This window comes from Lobosporangium transversale, assembly GCF_002105155.1.
Source record: "Lobosporangium transversale strain NRRL 3116 chromosome Unknown BCR41scaffold_6, whole genome shotgun sequence".
NCBI classification, from domain to species: Eukaryota; Fungi; Mortierellomycota; class Mortierellomycetes; order Mortierellales; family Mortierellaceae; genus Lobosporangium; species Lobosporangium transversale.
The window spans coordinates 758807-777038 of record NW_019028984.1 but is presented as its reverse complement, the minus strand read 5'-3'; the positions used below and the strand labels follow the sequence as shown (position 1 = coordinate 777038).

The window sequence follows — 18232 nt, the reverse complement described above, 5'->3', positions numbered from 1 at the left end:
AGGGACTTTTTTTTAAAATCCATGAATCCATGATAATTCAGACACGAATAGAAGAATAGTTGTTGTGACTTGTTTTAAAAAAAAAGCGTTTCAGACGTTAGTCGCATGCATATTATGCAACCTGTATGCATCCAGGCGACGAGTAAGAATGCACGTTTGATTTACCAATGGGAGGCCCATGCCCCAGATTACAGATCGCGTTTCGTTTCTCAACAGTCATTTGAGGCAGACTAACAAGCACATTAAATGAATGGTGTCATTGGTTTGAAAAAGGAGTTCACGACTTTTCTTGAACCGAGTTTCACAAAGTGAAAAAGAAAAGAAAAAAGCCTGCAATTACAGCCATATGCGGTAAACAAGTGGCGCATTTAATTAACTTTGTTCAACAACGGTCAGAAAGTCAAGTGTCAGATGAAAAAAAAGTCTCCGCGAGTACGTGCAATTTCCCACACTGCCCCCATTTTCATGGGTCACTCAAGAGGGACAGTAAAAGTTTTTATTTTTGTTTTTGGTCGTTTAATTTCCTTCTTTCTCTTCTTCTTACGAGCTTGAATTTCATTTTTTTAATCTTGTACATTCATTCATCTTGATCATTATTTTTTGTTCTCCGTATTACATCACAGCTTTCGTGGATCTATTCTTTAATATCACGTTTTTTTTTTTTGTCAAATAAATTTTTAACCAACCACAGAGCTGCGATCCAATCCGTTCAACCCGTACACACGCACCCCTCCCCTTTTCAGCGCTTCTTCTCTTTACCTCACACTTCTTTGCTCTTTTCCTCTTCAAGCTTTCTTTCTTCCTTGTCCATCCTCACCTCATCATTGGTGGATCGACAATATCTATTTCACCCCTTAGCACATTCGGAGCTCATCCCTTTGGTCTAAAAGACCTCTATCCTGTGGTACAAGACAAGCACTGCATCATTTCATTGCATCACAGCGTATCTAGACCTTTCCTGTCTCTCATTCGCTATTTTTCTTCGAGACTTGTGAGCTAGATCCTGCTCCACAAACCGCTCATCCACTCATACTACATCTGTTGTTACAATCCCATAGATTCATCTTTCTCACGCTTTGTAATCCTTAAGCGTACGTATCGTAATAGAGTAGCTTCTTTGATCCATATCAACGTTTGTCTTCGTCTCCCTGAGCTATATCTTTATTTACTAGAGTCATGAGCGATCACCAGCAGCAATCCCATCAATATCAAGCCGGCCTTGTCTATGGACATGCACATGGTGTATGTGCTTTTTTTTTTTTTTTTCTTTTTTTTTGTGCTTTTTACTAATGCTGTTCATGCACATTATGCACTCATGACATTTTCGTTATTTCTTTTTTCTTTTTATGTCTCACTTTCAAGATTGATCAAGTATGATAGCTTTACTAATCATAAAGCACGTGCTTCATTTTAAAAACTAGCATAATGACCACGCAAGATATCAGGGCTATTCATCAACATTTCACCCACTTGTAAGTTGAAAATACACGACTGAAATGAGTGATTGGTAAAGGTAAAAATGACACTTACCTTGATCTTTTTTTATTTTTTTTATTTTTTTCAATCTTCGATTTTGTATATTGTTTTAAATGAAATTAGCCAGGAGTAATGCCACCCCAAAGTCCAACGGGATCTTCCCCTACATCCTCACATGCTCGCTCTGTTCACGAGCAAGATTCACAGCAACAACAGCAGCAACACCAAGCAGGAGCATTTCAACCAGAGATAGGGCAGCCTCCACAAGTCATGACTGGAACAGATTTACAGCCTACAGTGCAAGCAGATGAAGAACCACTCTATGTCAACGCAAAGCAGGTACAAAAAATATAAAATACCAAAAAAGGATTAATAAGGATCGCTTGGATCCTTTGCTTACATGCCGTAGCGGAACCAGGATAATATATTTATAACTTCATTTTCTGTTTGTTCTACGATATGATGATAGTACCATCGTATTTTAAAGAGGCGAGCAGCAAGAGCAAAACTAGAAGAACTGAACAGGATAGCCAAGATTCGTAAGGTAAAGAATTAAAGAGAAAAATAATAGCAAAGATGTTTCTTTGGTTTTCTAGATTAATCTTCGGTCTTCACTCAGAACTGAACGTAATCTGTATTTGTGTACGTATTTCATAATTTTATTGCATTTTATTTTCAAGCCATATCTTCACGAGTCCCGCCACAAGCATGCAATGCGTCGCCCCCGCGGACCTGGTGGCCGATTCTTAACTTCATCAGAAATTGCAGAGATGGATCGGCTCCAACTTTTGTTCGAGGCTCAGGGTGGCGTGGGAACCTTGGGAGGCGACATGCATTTGGCGCATAACAACTATACATCTGAACAAAAACAAGCATTTATTCAACAGCAAATCCAAATCCAGCGTCAGCAGCAGCAACAAAATCAAAACCAGACCCAAACTCAAACTCAAAATCAGACACAAAACCATGATGCATCGCAGCAGCAGCCAGCTTCCATTTCTATGCCGTTACAGCACCATTCTGGACTTCAGATGCACACTGGAGCCATGACGCAGCAACAGCAGTCACAGCAGTTTCAACAAGCACAGAATCATCAACGGTTCCAGTACGCTACTACTGGCAATCCACCTCTTTATGATCCCTCTAATATTGTAAAAACCGAGCCATATGACGGCCATCCTCATTTGCAATCATACCATCCTGAATCAAGTACAAATGAGGCTTCATCAGGCGACGATAATACTGCTAACAATAATAATGGACAAGGCAAAACTTCATCGGCAAATGATAACACCAACAGCAGCTCATAGCCCTTCAGCCTCTTACGCTTACACTTTTTATTTTTTATTTTATTTATTTTATTTTATGAGGATTGGAGCGGACTAATGAAGCGAGTGGCAAGTGTGTCATTCGGTCAAATCACCATAAATCCATTTTTTTAATGCGTCTCCTCGACTTTATCTTGTTTGGCCTTGACCGCATTTATTTGCACATTTTCATTCTTTCCTCACATTACAATTGCGCTCTTAAAAAATAAAATAAAATAAAATACGCTTATTCCCCTATTCTCTCTAGAACCATTCAATAATAAAGTGGGTCACAAAGCATTTACTTATTTAATTAGTTCAATTACTGACACATCGATACAAAGTACCAAAAGCTTGGGCAGCCATGACTTTCTTACTCTCAATGAGCATCAAAGAGCTTTCGCCATTTGACCGACCCTTGAACAGAAATGGGGGTTTTTTTGGATCTATTTTCCCCTTCGTTTTTTTTAATGTCAAATGTGTACGAAAATTTGATCCCTCAACGCGTAGTGCGTAATGCAGGAGTCATGTATTTATTCAAAAAGGATAAAAAAAAAGATAAAACAGCTCTCTATGGTAGTGGCAAAACATCCCTGTAAGTCAGACTTGAACGATTGCCAAATGGTGCATGCCAAGAACGAGATACATTCTTTTCGTCAAATATCCACACAGCGATTGATTCTAGGCACATGGGTTCCCTAACATGATTTCGTCAAGATGCAAAGAGATAATGATGTAAAGTAAAATTTTCTTTTTTCTTTTTTCTTTTTTCTTTTAACAAACTAAAGAACTAGAGGACTAAGAGTATGAATTATAAAATCACTCCTACTGTCGCTGTATAGCCTTCAATATCAGAAATCGAATTTATCATAGTCGGAAAACAGGTGCCTCGTCCTTTCTGCTGGCCTCAATTCATTCAACCTTGTACTAAACTCGATTTGACATAAATCATGACCCAAATTGACCTCATTCAATGCTGGCCAGTTCTCATCCATCCATTCGGCATCTGCTCTTGAGAAGCGATGAATTGGGTACTCTCTCCTGGGGTCAATGTTTAAATTATGGAGATGGAAACACGAAAATTTTTTCAACGATTTCAAAGTCTTAAGCTGCTTCAAGTTATTGTATCTAAGCGATAACTGATTCCGACGGTCTGTGTAAACTTGAAGCTTTTGTAACTGGTCCAAGAGCGAGACCTGAGCGTAAATATAGTTGAGATGTTTATACTCCGTCTTATGCTCGGGATCGAAGCGGCTTTTCAGTACTAGGGTCGTCAGGTTTTTTGGCCCACGAGCTACTAAAGATTGAGACAAGGGTAACTTTGGCTCGTATCCATAGGTTAGCGAGAGCTTGAGGGTCTTGAGCTCTGGCAAACTATCCAGTAAAGTTGAGAAAAGGCTGGTCTGCATGTAATCACCGACCTCTAACCTCGTCATCGTCTTGGAGTGATATTGTTGGAGGTCCATAAGGCATTGATCCGAGAAACCATCAAAACCACGGTTGACGGCTAAGGTTTTGAGACCCTTGCCACCTCCATTACTAACGGCCCCTGTGGATTGGATTAGATCGATGAAACTAAGCTCTGGGTAGTGTATGTCTTCGTTTGCACTCCGAAAGTATGCATGCTCAAGGCTTGGAACTCGACCATCCTTGACCATGCGGATAAATTCTGTGCCCAATGAACCGTCAGCAGACCCTGAATCTGATATGCTGATGCTTTTCAACGACGGGCATCGCTCGATAAACAATGGCAGGATAGACCCCTTTTCTAAGAAACCACTAATGGCTAATTTAAAATTCTGGATCTTTGTTGTTGCTATTGGTTTTGGCGCTGTCGGCGTCAGTGTTGTGCTAGTTGCCGACACAGGCGATATCTTTTCTATCGACCTTTGTAGCTGATCATGGAATTCTGCTAAAGTTACTGGCGTGAGACCTATAGTACGCTTGATTTCCAAGCCAAAGGCGTTCAAAAGAGGCAGATGAAAGCAACAGGCGATGAGCTCAGACCTGTATTCTTCAGGGTCAAGCACAGACAATGAGACCTCTCTCAAGTTGTTGTAGCTCCTCAGTATGTTCACCGACGCCATTAGCGCGATCAATACCCTGTTACCCCAGCCGTCGAGATGGATGTTGAAAGTTTTCAAAGATGTAAAAGAGCTGGCCATTCTAGCCAGTCTCATTTGTCCATCTATGGTGTCTGGCTTGAGACTATTGCGGAAACCGAACGAGTAAGCATTATCGTGGAAACAAAATGACTGAATATTCGGGAAGGACCATTCTACCTCTGCTTGCTCGTTTTCTTCTGTGCCAAGTCTAGTTCTCGGAACTGTCGCTATTATAGGTAATGGCTCCAAGAACAAACGTGCAATCCAAGGCTGTTTGATGGACCGGATGTGGTGGCGGTAACGCCATAGTGCAGTAGGGAGTATTTGGACGCTTTTCTTTTGGGTATATTCTGGTTCTGCCCATAGGATAGGGATGAATGCAGAATGCCACTGCCTTGAGACGAGGATGCAGCTGAATAGGTCGCTCTGGTTAAGACACTGACCGATGCTATCTATGATGTGCGGTATGTCAAAGATGGCAACATCCATAGCTAAGTAATGCAGAGAGTAAAATTAATGTGATCTGACAATCAAGAAAGAGAGGAAAGGGGTGGCGGGAAGAAGGGAGAGAGGGAGGGAAGGATAATTACATTCAAGGCTATGCAAGCCAGCACAACGATGCATTTAAACACCATTTGTTTGTTTTATTCGTTGGAATATCATTGCATTGTATCTGATTCGTTTTTGATTCAAAGGCTGTTGTTGTTGTTCTCGAAATACCAACATCAGAACTTGTCAATGTTAGTGTGGGGTGTTGTTGGACCCTTGACAGACGATAGAAAAACTGATTCATTAGGTCTATACTGATAGCCAAGATTCAGTCGATGAAGCCTTCATATTATTGACAGAACGGAAGCAGTAGCATCTTTTTTATCTTTGGTCACATATACCCTTATCTAATACTGGTTTGTCTTTATGCATCCATCCCACCTCTACTTCCACTATTCCATAAATCAATCATCTTTTAAATGCCAGATGGAAGCATGAAATATAGCTTAATTTCATATATGGAAATGATGGAATATATTTTGGGCCTCTGCGTTTCGATCCATTGCCAACCGAAAGAGTGATAATAGTATTATATACACTATGCATTTTGTGGATCGCAACAATTAACTCGGTTAATGCTGTAATATAGCTTGCTCGATATCAATCCTCGGCGAGATCTGGGAGCATTGGGCCTTAGTAAACTTTGAACTATGTTGAAGATACCGGAGATCACCAAAGGTCTCGTGATGTTATATTTATACCAGGGCCAAAGGGGTCTAAGGCTACAGATATCGATTTAGACCATAACTCTATTACGGAAGGCTGGCTCTAACCTTATCTTTTGCAGAGTATGTGTGGAGCGAGATACTCAATACTTGTCTTTTCTTTTTTGAAATAAAAAGGAGGTGTACCCTCTGGTCCCATTGATCTGCATTACTCATGCGCGTGCAAATATAAAAGGGATAGAGGGGTTCCTGAACACATACAATTTCTTGCTGCACTGGGAACCACGCATGTCTTGGAATTATGCTAGAGTATCTGGACTAGCCAATCAGCTCGCTTTAGATACAATTATGTACGTGTACAGTATATATATATATATATACTGTGTATACTTTCAAAGACTTCAGCCCCGATAACTCTATCGATTTGAAGGTGAGAGTATATATTAGGCATTCAACGCAAACACAAGGAGAGGACCTGTGTTTTTGCAAACTATTGTAGAAACAAGACAAGAAAGAGAACGTGGAAATAAAAGTAGGTACACCTTCACTATTTCACTCTTCCTTGAACATCAATGGTATCAATGGAATCAATGGTAATCGCAGACGAAAACGTGATGCCTTTTTCAATAAGGGGGGAGGCGTCCTCGTGAATAAAGAAGTGCTGCACATGTTCGTATGACTAGGCTTTTACCTATTTTTTTTTTTGATCTACCATTGATGTCATTGTCTCCTATTTTCCTCCATTAGCCTTGTATGATAAAAATATGTGCGTTGGCAAATGTGCTTTTTATCTCCACTTTAGGCATTTTGGGTGTCTCCGCCACCCCAATACACTTTTGATCAAATCGAACGTGTCCTTTGTTTACGACAAAGCCAGTTGCTTATTCCCAGTTTTGTTTGATTTGCTCAATTAGGCTTTATCGAATTTGAGCTAATACATTTATCCGGATCGATGTCCCCACATGACTGGAACAACATGGCAGGATAGTTCTCGGATACAATGCAGAGTGAACACATAGTATTTTTTGAGCCCAGATAAGGCAACTGCACCTTTAAACCTATAAAACTCATGGTACTCCCCTCCTTAGTCTTTTTTTTTATCTCCTCCCTCTGTAGGATCAGCTTTCTATTTCTCTTCCTCTCTTTACCCATTCATTCCCACATTCATTCTCATCCTTTTTCATACACATTCATTTTTATTTTTCCTCCAGCTAATACAAGATGGCTCCCACCAATAGCACTGGTGATGAGAAGTCGCACGCTGGTGGTGAGTGACTGATTTTTTATTTTTATTTTTTTTATTTATTTATCTCGAGGATCTCTTTATTTCCCCACGATTTATTTGCTCAGCCGCACACAGACTTCTCAATTTCTTTTGAGTTTAATTCAACAGTATTCAACGAAGGAAGAAGGAAAAAGGGAAAATAGGAGAGGAAAGAGGAAACACTGCTTGATCCGTCATTCATCTCCGAATGCACGTTTGTGCATGCATTTTCGTTACTGCGTTGTTCACTGAGAAACAAGGACGGGAAAACCAATATCCTGCGCTTACTCCTTATTTTTTAACATGAGGATCAACAAAAACAAAAAAACGGGCTTGGTGTCCTATACCAAAAGAATTCTCAGGAAACGATAGACGGATAACTATGCAGCCCCTCTCAATGATATCCTATCATTCGTTGTCAAGTGTGCTTTATACAGGCCTCTACTTTTTTTTTTTTTACTTCTCATTCTCCATATCTCTGGATCAGCACTATTTACCACTCGTTTTTGTTCTTTGGTCTGACCACCATAATGATGTGCTTGTGCATGATATGTTTTGCTCCATTGTAGGCAATATCCTCAATGGACAGAACCCTATCCGATTTGATCTAGCCGATCCCCTGCCACTTTTTATCGTACAAGTGAGTTTATCCATCATGATTTTTATTATTTATTGCATTCTCTTTGCTCTACTACAATTTAGGGTCTTCATTATTCATTCTCATTGCTATGTTTAATTGCCAATAGACCGTCATCATCCTATCGTTATGCTATGCGGTCAACCTGTTGATGTATCGCTTACGCCAGCCCAAGGTCGTCTCTGAGGTTTTATCAGGAATCATTCTAGGCCCGTCCATCCTTGGTCAGATCCCAGGCTTCAATGACCTGATCTTCCCTAGTGAATCTATTCCTTTTCTCAACCTAGTATCCAATCTAGGCCTGGTTTTGTTCCTCTTCTTGGTTGGGTTGGAGCTCGATCCTAAACTGATCCTCAAGCGTGCGAAGTATGCGTTAGGCATTTCCATTGCAGGCCTAGTACTCCCTTTTATCTTCTCCTGCGGCGCAGCTATTCTACTTTACAGGCAGTTTGAACAACCCACAGAGACAAGGCCATCTCCTTCATTTGGAACGTTTTTCTTGGCCAGTGGAATGGCGATGAGCTTGACAGTAAGTCTCGGGATGTTCCAATGGGACGATGGGATCCCCTTATTATTGGCATATTGTTCAAATACGGTAGTGGCTAATGAGGCATGAATGCATCGTCATAATTTAAAACATTCGTAGGCGTTCCCGATATTAGCACGTATCCTTGCAGGTAAAAATTTAATGGAACCTAATTAGCCCAATGAATATAGCTGTAAAGGAAATTTTTCGTCGATACTCAATATGCCCATCTCTTCTCGTGATTATTACAGAAATGCAGCTGATGAGCACAACAGTTGGATTTATCACCGTCTGCTCAGCAGCAGCAGTAGATATATTTGCCTGGGTCCTTGTTGCCCTATTAGTCAGTCTGTTCAATTCAACTACGCCTATCATGCCACTCTATGTTGTGCTAATGTCCATCGGATGGTGTGTTATCCTTGTTTACATCGTTCGCCCAATTTTGATGTCGTTGGTGCGCCTAACCCATTCTGTAAGGACTTTCATCACTGCTTTACTTTTCCTGGTGTTGTGTCCTTCAAAGATGATGTTAATCATTATAATGTATTCTTAACTTTTTATTTTACCTAGGAGGAAGAACCATCACAAAAGATGATTGTCATCACATTAGTTGTTGTCCTCACAAGCTCATTCGCCACTCATATCATCGGAGTCCACTCCATCATGGGAGGGTTCCTCGTTGGCCTATTGATTCCACATGATTCCGGCTTTGCAGAAGGCTTGACGCGCCGCATCGAGGATCTTGTGGGGGTTTATTTCTTGCCTATTGTAAATACAGCAACTATTACTATTATTCTTTTGCTAGTGACAATATTTTTCATGGTCACAGCATGTCTCACCTAATCAAAACCATTCACTCTCACTTCTAGTTTTTCGCATGCTCCGGCTTAAAGACGGAGGTGGGCCTATTGGATAACGGCCTTACCTGGGGATATGTGATCATGGTTACCTTGATTGCATTTGTTGGTAAGATGCTTGGCTGTATATCCGCAGCGAAGGTCAATGGTATGACATGGAGAGAAGCGCTTTCGATTGGGTTTCTGATGAACTGCAAAGGACTAGTCGAGTACATCGTCCTTAACCTCGCGCACGACGCTGGTGTGCTTAGCGACAGAGTGTTTGTCATTATGATTGCCATGTGCCTCTTATTGACTATGATCGCAACCCCTTTAGTCAGCTATCTGTACCCGGTCTCTTACCAAAAGGCTCTGGAAGCCAAGAGAGAAGCAGAGCGGAAGCTCAAAGGGGTTCGGTCAAATAATAACCTCAAGGCATCAGTCGATGAATCTCCTTCAAGTTCCCAAAAGAGAGGCTTCCTATCCGCTTTAGTACAAAACCTACGACACAGACGTGGGGAAGAGGGCGATATTGAGAAAGAAAGACAGGGTCGAGGCTCAATGGAAAATACAAACGGCCGTCTCGAGGGCCTAGATGGCATCCACATCGATGCCCCGAATAGCCAGTCCGTCCATGGCGATGATGAGGACGATGTGGAATTAAGACCGGGGCAGGGATGGAAGAAACGTAACTCAATCATGTTTTGTCTGGACAAGACAGCGAATGCCCCTGGGGTTATGACTTTGCTGCAGCTCTTTTCAGGAACCTCGACCCAAAGTCGTGCCAGAAGTTTTTCAGCGCGTGTTGTACCTGGATACCATGAGAAGGGCACTGGCCTTACACCAAAGCAACAAAGGAACCGACATCAGGGCACCTCTCAGCCCTCCATTGATATATCCGACCCAAAGGGACATCATCCACATATGCAGGCTAATATGGATCCAGAGTATGAAATCAACTACTCTAAGGTCTATGCCATCCGGCTCTTACATATTACTGAGCGCACATCGGCAGCAATGTTGACTGCCTCCCGATGCATGGACCGACTTTACAAGGACACAGTAATGATGATGGTTATGGCATTTGCCAAGCTGTGTTCTGTCCCTTTGAAACCACTGGTCGCAATCTCGACTGATACTGCTCAATCGACTGTTGCTCAAGACGTACTAGACAGGGCTGAGGATCTCAATGTCGGTTGGATCGTGTATCCATGGAATTCTTCTCACCTGACAGATTTACCTGCCTCCGAGGCCGGATATCCTACGGGTGGAAGCCACCTAAATCCAGGTATTATGATATCGATGGCAAACACGGCAGTGACTAGCGCCAGTGGTGCTATTACATCTACGCCGGGGACACCAAGTATTGGTGTCGATGGTACATCAGACTTGTTACCGCGCCAGTTCCCGTTCAATGCTTCACGGTATTTCGACCACGAGGAGGCACAAAGGATTGCAAGTGGACACGTCGATATGTCTCCGCAAGGCAACAGCCAGAGCCAGAACCATCGAACAAGCATTGCATCCAACACTAAGGTTCTCTCCAAGCTAATTCCTGCGAGTGCTGAATCCAACATTGCAACTGCTGTCCTCGTGGATCGAGGACTGGGTCTTTTCGGAAGAGTAGAACATATTGTGGTCCCTCTATTGGGCGGTGAGGATGACTATGAGGCTCTATGCCTTGCATCCTGCTTAGCAAGAAATACGCGGTGCTTTGTGACTATCTTGCGCGTTTCAAGCTCAAGTGTTAATGAAGCCCATCAGCAAGACCAGCATCTCTCTGTACTATCACACGGTCGTGCCCATTCCCAGGGGCCCTTGAACAATCGACCTCTGTCTCCGGCTCCGGACATCTCTGAGCGGCATTTTGAGGAGGAGTCAATATCGCATCGTTCAAAAGAAGCTCCACAAGACATGGTTGTACCTAAGGATGATAGTATTCTATTCAAGAAATTTTTCCCACATAAGCCTCCATCCCAAGGTGGAAAGACTCAGCACCAACAAACCATGGAAAGGACGGGAAACCATGCACTTGAAATTATTGTTGAAGATGATGATGAGCTTGAAGAAGGAATCAAGGTTCTCCCCTTCCAAGAGCTTTCAGACGCAGTTCAGTGGGCACGAAATTGCTTGACTGCACAGGACTTGATAGTGATGGGCTTTGATTCCAAAGTATCGCTTGAAGCAAGCTCCCCGAATCACCAAACCCCTTTAACTGTCGGATTCTCTCGTGTGCCTTCGATGGAAGCACCAGGAGAGGATAATCGGCTCCGCCCAAATACCTATCCCAGTTCGCCTACGATCCTTGAGCGCCGTGGGATCACCCTTCCGTCCAGCTCATCTCAGGGGGAGAGTCCCATTAGTACTGGATCTCTGTCAGCTCACCAGATATCAGAGTCATTGCAGATAGGAAAGTCAACCCCAGAAGGAAAGAGCCATTCTACACTGACACCATTCTCTCATCATCCTCGCGCCGGTTCAGAGGAAGCACGGTTAGGTCGATCTCAGGGGATGGGGCAGCCCAAGAGCCGCTCTAGCAGTCGAGGTGCCCGGTCATTGTCTCGTGGTCGAAAAGCCGATATGCCTGGTACAGGCATTGGAGCTTCCCATTCACATGCACAGTATGCCGAACCATCATTGACAACATGTCAGGTCATGCTGGGTATAGCTGCGGATAAGATGATTCAGTCCGGTGTAGTCTCTAGTCTTTTGGTCGTTCGATCTCGCTGGTTTTCTCAAAGGAAAAGACATACTTCCTCAAGTTACGACATTAATACAATTGGTTCATCATCTCCGCTAAGCTACTTCAAACCACTTAGTAACACAAGCCACCATCATGGACTCCAGCGAGGCTCCGGCGATCATAGGCAAAATCCCGACCATATTCTGGACAAGAGATGGCAATATCATTCGCAACAGCGGCAGCATCATGATCGACAGCATCCTATTGCCTCCCATAATCAGAAGCAGCATGCAGATCAGGATAGAGATGGTGTATATAATGATAAGGGTCATCGAGGATCTTTGGACGTCTCGTCACAAACGCCAATGCCATCGTCAGAGAAAGCAAGTGTATCCGACACGACATGTTGAGAGGCAGTGGTGATGGTGGACTTGATAAAAACACTGCTATTGGAAGGTCCAGTAGTAGTACCGATGTCGCCTTAAATTAGAATAATGATGATAGTGGCAACGAAATGGTATCACTGTCCATACATAATATCCCTGTTCATTTTGTATATATAGAATTAAAAATATAGAAGAGCAAAATCAAAAACTTAAAAAAAAAATTTGTGTAGGATGATTAATCAATGTTTGATTTTTAAGCAATGGGGATAATTGCGCAATGAGGAGGTAAAACGCACAGGCCCATTCAATATAAAAAGAGCACAAATTTAAACCATCCATTTCCCACGCATTCTTCTCTATCACATTCTTTTTCTCCCACCCACTCTTTGATCAAGTGTGTAAAAACAACCTTCAAGCATCCTTTTTATTTTTTTAAGCAGAGTACATACAATGGCACCTATCCGAATCTTCTTTCTCGGGGCTACCGGTTATATCGGATCCTCTATTATTGATTTGCTTCATCAAAAGAAAACGATCGGCACCAAGTATGCGCTTCATGCCCTTGTTCGATCTCAAGAAAAGGCTGATCGTCTTCGTTCACTCGGCATTGAGCCTGTTTTAGGTTCGTTGGACGACAGTAACCTCCTAGAGCAAGAAGCATCGAAAGCAGATGTGGTCCTTGCCGCTGCGGATGCTGACCATCTCCCTTCGGCCAAGGCCGTCATCAAGGGTCTATTGCACCGACCTCGTGCCCATGCTGACAGTCGTAAGCGCCCCATATTGATTCATACCAGCGGTACAGGTGTCCTCCTAGATGGTGCATACGGTAAATTCGGAAGCGACACCATTTACTATGACAATGATGTAGCTCAGCTCTCAACGTTGAAACCAACACAACCCCATCGAAATGTGGACCTGGAGGTGATTTCCCCTCAGTTGGTTGGCAAAGTAGACACTTACATTGTTGCACCGCCAACGATCTGGGGCTTCGGTGCTGGACCTGGTAACCATAACTCGATTCAAGTGCCTCTGCATGTGAGCGCCTCACTCAAGAGCCAACAGGCTCTCCAAATTGGACAGGGATTGAACTATTGGTCAAAGGTTCATGTGGCAGACCTGGCTCATTTCTACGTTTCATTGTTGGAGCGTGCACTTCAAGAGCCTCAAGATGAAGAAGAAGAAAGACAAGCTGCTTCTGATCAAGATCGAACACCTTTGCCCAAGAATGAAGATGCTTATTATTTTGTGCAAGAAGGAGAAGATTTCACTTGGGGAGAAGTTGCAAGGGAGATTGCAAAGGCCTTGAAAGAATTGGGGGTGAATGATTCTGGAGAGGTACAAGCAACTAATCCAGAGGAGGAACAGACTTATTGGCCAGAGAACTCTGGGAGCTTATTGGGTGGTAATTCGAGATCAAGAGCTGCGAAGGGCAAAGAGATTTTGGGCTGGGAACCCAAGCACAGGGAGTTTAAGGAATATATTGCGGATGAGGTGCGTCGCCAATATAATCTTCAAAAGCAGTAAAAAAACTAAAACACTGAATCCGTATGAATAAATAAAATTCAAAAAAAAAAAAAAAAAAAAAAAATGGTGTGTGACTTGGAACAATTCTTTGTGCACACCAGCGCCATATTGTATTAATTTAGAGCAAGCGTCTAGGCCTGGATACATCGAACTTTCACACCTCGGACGAGTTGATAAGGCATATTTCCGCTGCAGTGCTCTGATGACTATGGGATGCTGAATTTGAGTTAGATACCGATGAAACGTGGATTTATGAATATAGGCTGGAAAATCATGGCACATCGGACGACATTCATGGTAAAGTTCTCAAGGAAGTCAAGGTTATGATACAGAAATGCTAACACGATCTACAGTGGACCGCCGAGGAAGGCGGCAATGTGAATGCAAACGCGGTCTTACTCTTCGGAAATGTTTTTACTTATATTGATTGAGTGCAGCCGTCAAGATCAGAGACGTCGGGTACAATCAAAAATGTACTAGGAACAATACCCGTCATGTTCCAAGCTGAAGGGATGAAGAGTTATGCGGACGAGCTCTTACATTTGACATATGGGATTCACCACGGTTAGTCTAAACAACGGAGGAAGGCCATAGCCTCCTTGTTGATAAATAAATAAATAAAATAAAAAATATAAAAAATAAAAAATAAAACAAGAAGAATGCATGGATCCCGACGAGTTTGTACCAGGAGCATAATAATATGCTCATAAAGGTCATCCATGCAGCGAAGTATATTGGCCAATCCAATATCAACAAACATTCGGCTGTCTTCAAGACCCAAATTGATATTTGAATCACATACTTTCCTTACAAAAAAAAAACAAAATAAACGTATTTGTTATTTCTGGAAAGAAAGAAAAAAGGTCCATGTCATTGATTTGATTGATGGGCACACAATCTCTGCAGTACGTTTTGGTTCAATTGACGGAAGCTTTATAAACCCATACACAAATATATTCATACAATAATAACAGTAGTCACGCTTGTTTGAACTCGACATGTTGGAAAATACTAGATCAGTCCGCGATGGGATTCTTGTACCGCTTCGTGGACACTTCACCCAGGTCTGAAGCATTGAATCCACCACACGATATCTACGTTTAAGTCTGGGCTATTGCATTCATTCGTTTGCATGATTTCAGAGAAGCAAGAGGTAACATATACTTCCGTCTGCTCACCCTCTGCTGCAAGATTCACGAGAACAACTGTCATATCCTCATTACTCTTGCGTATGTGGAAATGTATTCAGCAAAGCCTTGGAAACATCCTGTTCACAGTTTTCGAAGCCCTCGCTGAACAAATCTTTTAACAATCGGAACATTGACACCAAGCAAACAAGGATATTTAATTCTTAAAATGAGCCATTATTCTTCCGATATCGACATCCATAGAAACTGATGAGTGTCGACTGCTATTGGGGGCTAGGGTATACTGGAGGTCATACTTTTGAATGTGAACCCTAATCCTGCCATGGACCTTCCATTTTGATCGGGCTGCAGCTGCATTATTGAATGGCATTCATCATCAATATCTTTATTTAATTTGATAAGAATATTATTGAGCTTCGTTAAAATATCGTCACTGATAAAAGTCCAGTCAGTAATTGACGTTACCGATTCGGACGTCGTAACTTCGACAAAGTTTTCGGCCAATCTATCGATCAAGCCATGCGTTATCACGCAAGAAACCCTTAAGCATGGCTTAACTGGCTTGAAGTCCCTTTGATACACTATCAATCTACAGTCCTTTATGGCCTGCTTGGGAAGCTCTTTCTGTGCTGATGCGCGCACAGGCGCCGACTGAAAATTCTTGTTTAATTTGACAATATTAGTAAGTTCCATCAAAATATCGTTGCTGATAAAAGTCCAGTCAGTAATTGACGCTACTAATTGAGACGTCGTAGCTTTGATGAAGTTCATGGCTAATTTTTCGACCAAAGCATCCGTTAGCACGCAAGAAATCCTTAACCATGGTCTAGTTGATTTGAAATATTTTTGGTACACCAATTTCCAGTCCTAAATGGTCTGTTTGACGAATTCCCTCTGCTCTGACATACTGGACGGTAACTGGATGCCATGAGGAATCATTATAGGGAGCTTATGGTAAGAAAAGCAAGGGTGAATAAGAGGAGAGAGAAGCGGTCAAGCGAGGTTGAGATCAGATGTGAAGAAAGAAGCTATTAAATAAGGTGGAGAACAAGAGTGAAAGAGAAATCTCTTCTTTTCGTGAGAATTTAATCGTTGCGTGTAGAAAAAAACGTGTGAAGAAAGCAGTCCTGCATTCTTTTTTTTTTTCTGGACCTCCAAGCAGTGTTTCAAACCCATCATCTACTTGACTTCGACCAGGAGCCTCCATACAACCTTGCGCCAATTCCATTTATAACAGCTACAGGATTCAGGGATTTATAACAGATGGTCAACGCCGCAAAAGTGCTTCAGGATCTGCGTGCATCTGCAGAGCGCAAACCAGATGTAGTTGTCAGACTAGGAAAACCTTTGGTGGAGAATGGAGCTGTCAAAAAGCTGGATGCAGATGGTACAAAAATAAAAAGAAAGGACTCAAGGAAATCAATAAAAACGAAGGCTAATAAGCATATTTTAACGATTTTTTTTTTTTTTTGGAAATTGGGTTGCTAAGCGTGGCTGGTTTATGAGCAGGTTGCTATCGCGGCATTAGATGTTGGTGATGATGCACTTGCTCAAGTAAGTTTATGAAGAGCCTGTAATACAACCTTCGCTATCTTCCTATAAGGGCCTCGCAGAAAGAGTATCATTCTGACTTTTATCTTTTGATTTTCATTGTGTAGAGGTGCATCCAAGCTCTTGAACAAAAGTTTCCAGGATCAGCTCGTGTGCGTCGCTTACATGGAATGAAGCTGGAGGCTGAAGGCGAACTAATTCAAGCAGGGGAGATCTATAAAGCCATTCTTCAGGAGGATGAAACGAATATTGTAAGGCATCTAGTTTATTTTTCTCTTTACAGAATAGGAAAAGAAAAAAAAATGCTGTTGACACGTTCATTTCATTTTCGCTTTTTCTTTCCTTTCCCTTTATCAGCTTGCTGCAAAACGCCAGGTCATGCTGCTTCGTGCAATGGGTTTACCATCAGATGCCATTAGTGCTTTGGTCAAATACTTGGATATTAATTATACTGATTTTGAGGGATGGCTTCAGCTGGCTGATCTTTATCTGGAACAACTCATGTAAGGCTTTTATTCCTCTCCTTCCTCTTCCGTTCACTCTCTCTTATTTTCAGAGCAAAGAGGATGAAATACAGCGCACGCGCAACTGTCGAAATTAACACAAACAACGCTCCTGAATTATCAAATAGGTATTCACAAGCTGCATTCTGCATGGAGGAGGTGATCATGCTTCAACCTCAGAACCATATCTTTCACCTCAAATATGCAGAGATTTTATACTCGCAGCAGAGTATTGGTTTGGCGTTGAAGCAATTCTGTCGCGTTGTGGAGCTGTGCAAGGACCATGTACGCGGTCTTTATGGCATTAAATTGGTAAAGAACCATTTCTTTTTTTTATTTTTTATTTTTTTATCTTTCCTGAACTGGAATTTCATGTTATGTTGCTCTCCAATATGAAACACTAAATCGTTGTAATTTCCAAAATATTAGTGCACATCTCATTTACTTAAATTATCACCGTCAAAAGATTCCACAGCTACATCTCAGGAAGATTTGAAAGCAATTGATTTGTTAGCAACAGAGCGTCTGATTGCGACATACAATGCCGCATCTTCTTCGACCAAATCTGTTAGCACCAAATGGATCGAAAATCTGTAACATAAACTTAGATAAAGATATTGAGGCCAAAGATGCTTTAAACTCTCCTTGTCAAGAAATAAAATAAAGTATATGACTTGAGGCTACGAGTGAGGCCAGTAAGCAATCTGTTTCTCATCACAATTCGACTTCGCCAAACATAAACTTAGGCTCGTCACCAGTCTGTATGGCTTATGTGCATTACATTAACGCTCACTGACAGGCTGGGACCAAACTTGAGATTTTAGGGGGGGTCAATTTCTTGTGGCATATTTCGACTTGGAAGAAAAAAAAAAAAAAAAAAAAAAAAAAAGGCCATTTCCCCGCCGTTTGTACGACTTTGAAATATTTTTTGAAGAAAAAAATGTTGACCCCTTCTAAAATCTCGAGTTTGGTCCCAGTGATATGATGTGGTGGAGTATGGATAATTGAACAAGCTACAAATTCACTTTTTTCAAGACCCCATTTGCAGAGCTGAGGACGATGCTTTTGCTTT

The 18232-nt window shown here is 42.0% G+C and overlaps 5 protein-coding genes across 5 annotated transcripts; 4 read left to right on the top strand and 1 right to left on the bottom strand.

Annotated features, from left to right (window-relative positions):
* Positions 1–1746: 1746 nt before the first annotated feature.
* On the top strand, positions 1747–2786 carry BCR41DRAFT_368289 (CCAAT-binding transcription factor (CBF-B/NF-YA) subunit B-domain-containing protein; the record flags this gene model as incomplete). The annotated part of the gene is made up of 3 exons (XM_022026369.1): positions 1747–1815; positions 1946–2020; positions 2157–2786. The coding sequence occupies 3 exons, from the start codon at positions 1747–1749 to the stop codon at positions 2784–2786; spliced, it is 774 nt and encodes a 257-aa protein (XP_021884522.1).
* An 848-nt stretch (positions 2787–3634) lies between these two features.
* Positions 3635–5377, bottom strand: BCR41DRAFT_393369 (hypothetical protein; the record flags this gene model as incomplete). The annotated part of the gene is made up of 1 exon (XM_022028550.1): positions 3635–5377. The coding sequence occupies one exon, from the start codon at positions 5375–5377 to the stop codon at positions 3635–3637; it is 1743 nt and encodes a 580-aa protein (XP_021884521.1).
* A 1844-nt stretch (positions 5378–7221) lies between these two features.
* BCR41DRAFT_380132 (Sodium/hydrogen exchanger) lies at positions 7222–9858 on the top strand (the record flags this gene model as incomplete). Its single annotated transcript, XM_022027247.1, is given in 8 exon segments — positions 7222–7369; positions 7936–8006; positions 8113–8532; positions 8650–8680; positions 8781–9001; positions 9100–9297; positions 9399–9781; positions 9801–9858. The coding sequence occupies 8 exon segments, from the start codon at positions 7324–7326 to the stop codon at positions 9856–9858; spliced, it is 1428 nt and encodes a 475-aa protein (XP_021884520.1). The 5' UTR covers positions 7222–7323.
* A 2927-nt stretch (positions 9859–12785) lies between these two features.
* On the top strand, positions 12786–14001 carry BCR41DRAFT_347870 (hypothetical protein). The gene has a single exon (XM_022023180.1). It carries the CDS (start codon positions 12885–12887, stop codon positions 13956–13958), a length of 1074 nt encoding a protein of 357 aa, XP_021884519.1. The 5' UTR covers positions 12786–12884; the 3' UTR covers positions 13959–14001.
* Positions 14002–16243: 2242 nt separating this feature from the next.
* BCR41DRAFT_419725 (hypothetical protein) lies at positions 16244–17871 on the top strand. Its single transcript, XM_022029804.1, has 6 exons — positions 16244–16493; positions 16596–16660; positions 16765–16908; positions 17015–17160; positions 17289–17472; positions 17590–17871. Exons 1-6 carry the CDS (start codon positions 16370–16372, stop codon positions 17755–17757), a joined length of 831 nt encoding a protein of 276 aa, XP_021884518.1. The 5' UTR covers positions 16244–16369; the 3' UTR covers positions 17758–17871.
* Positions 17872–18232: the final 361 nt, after the last annotated feature.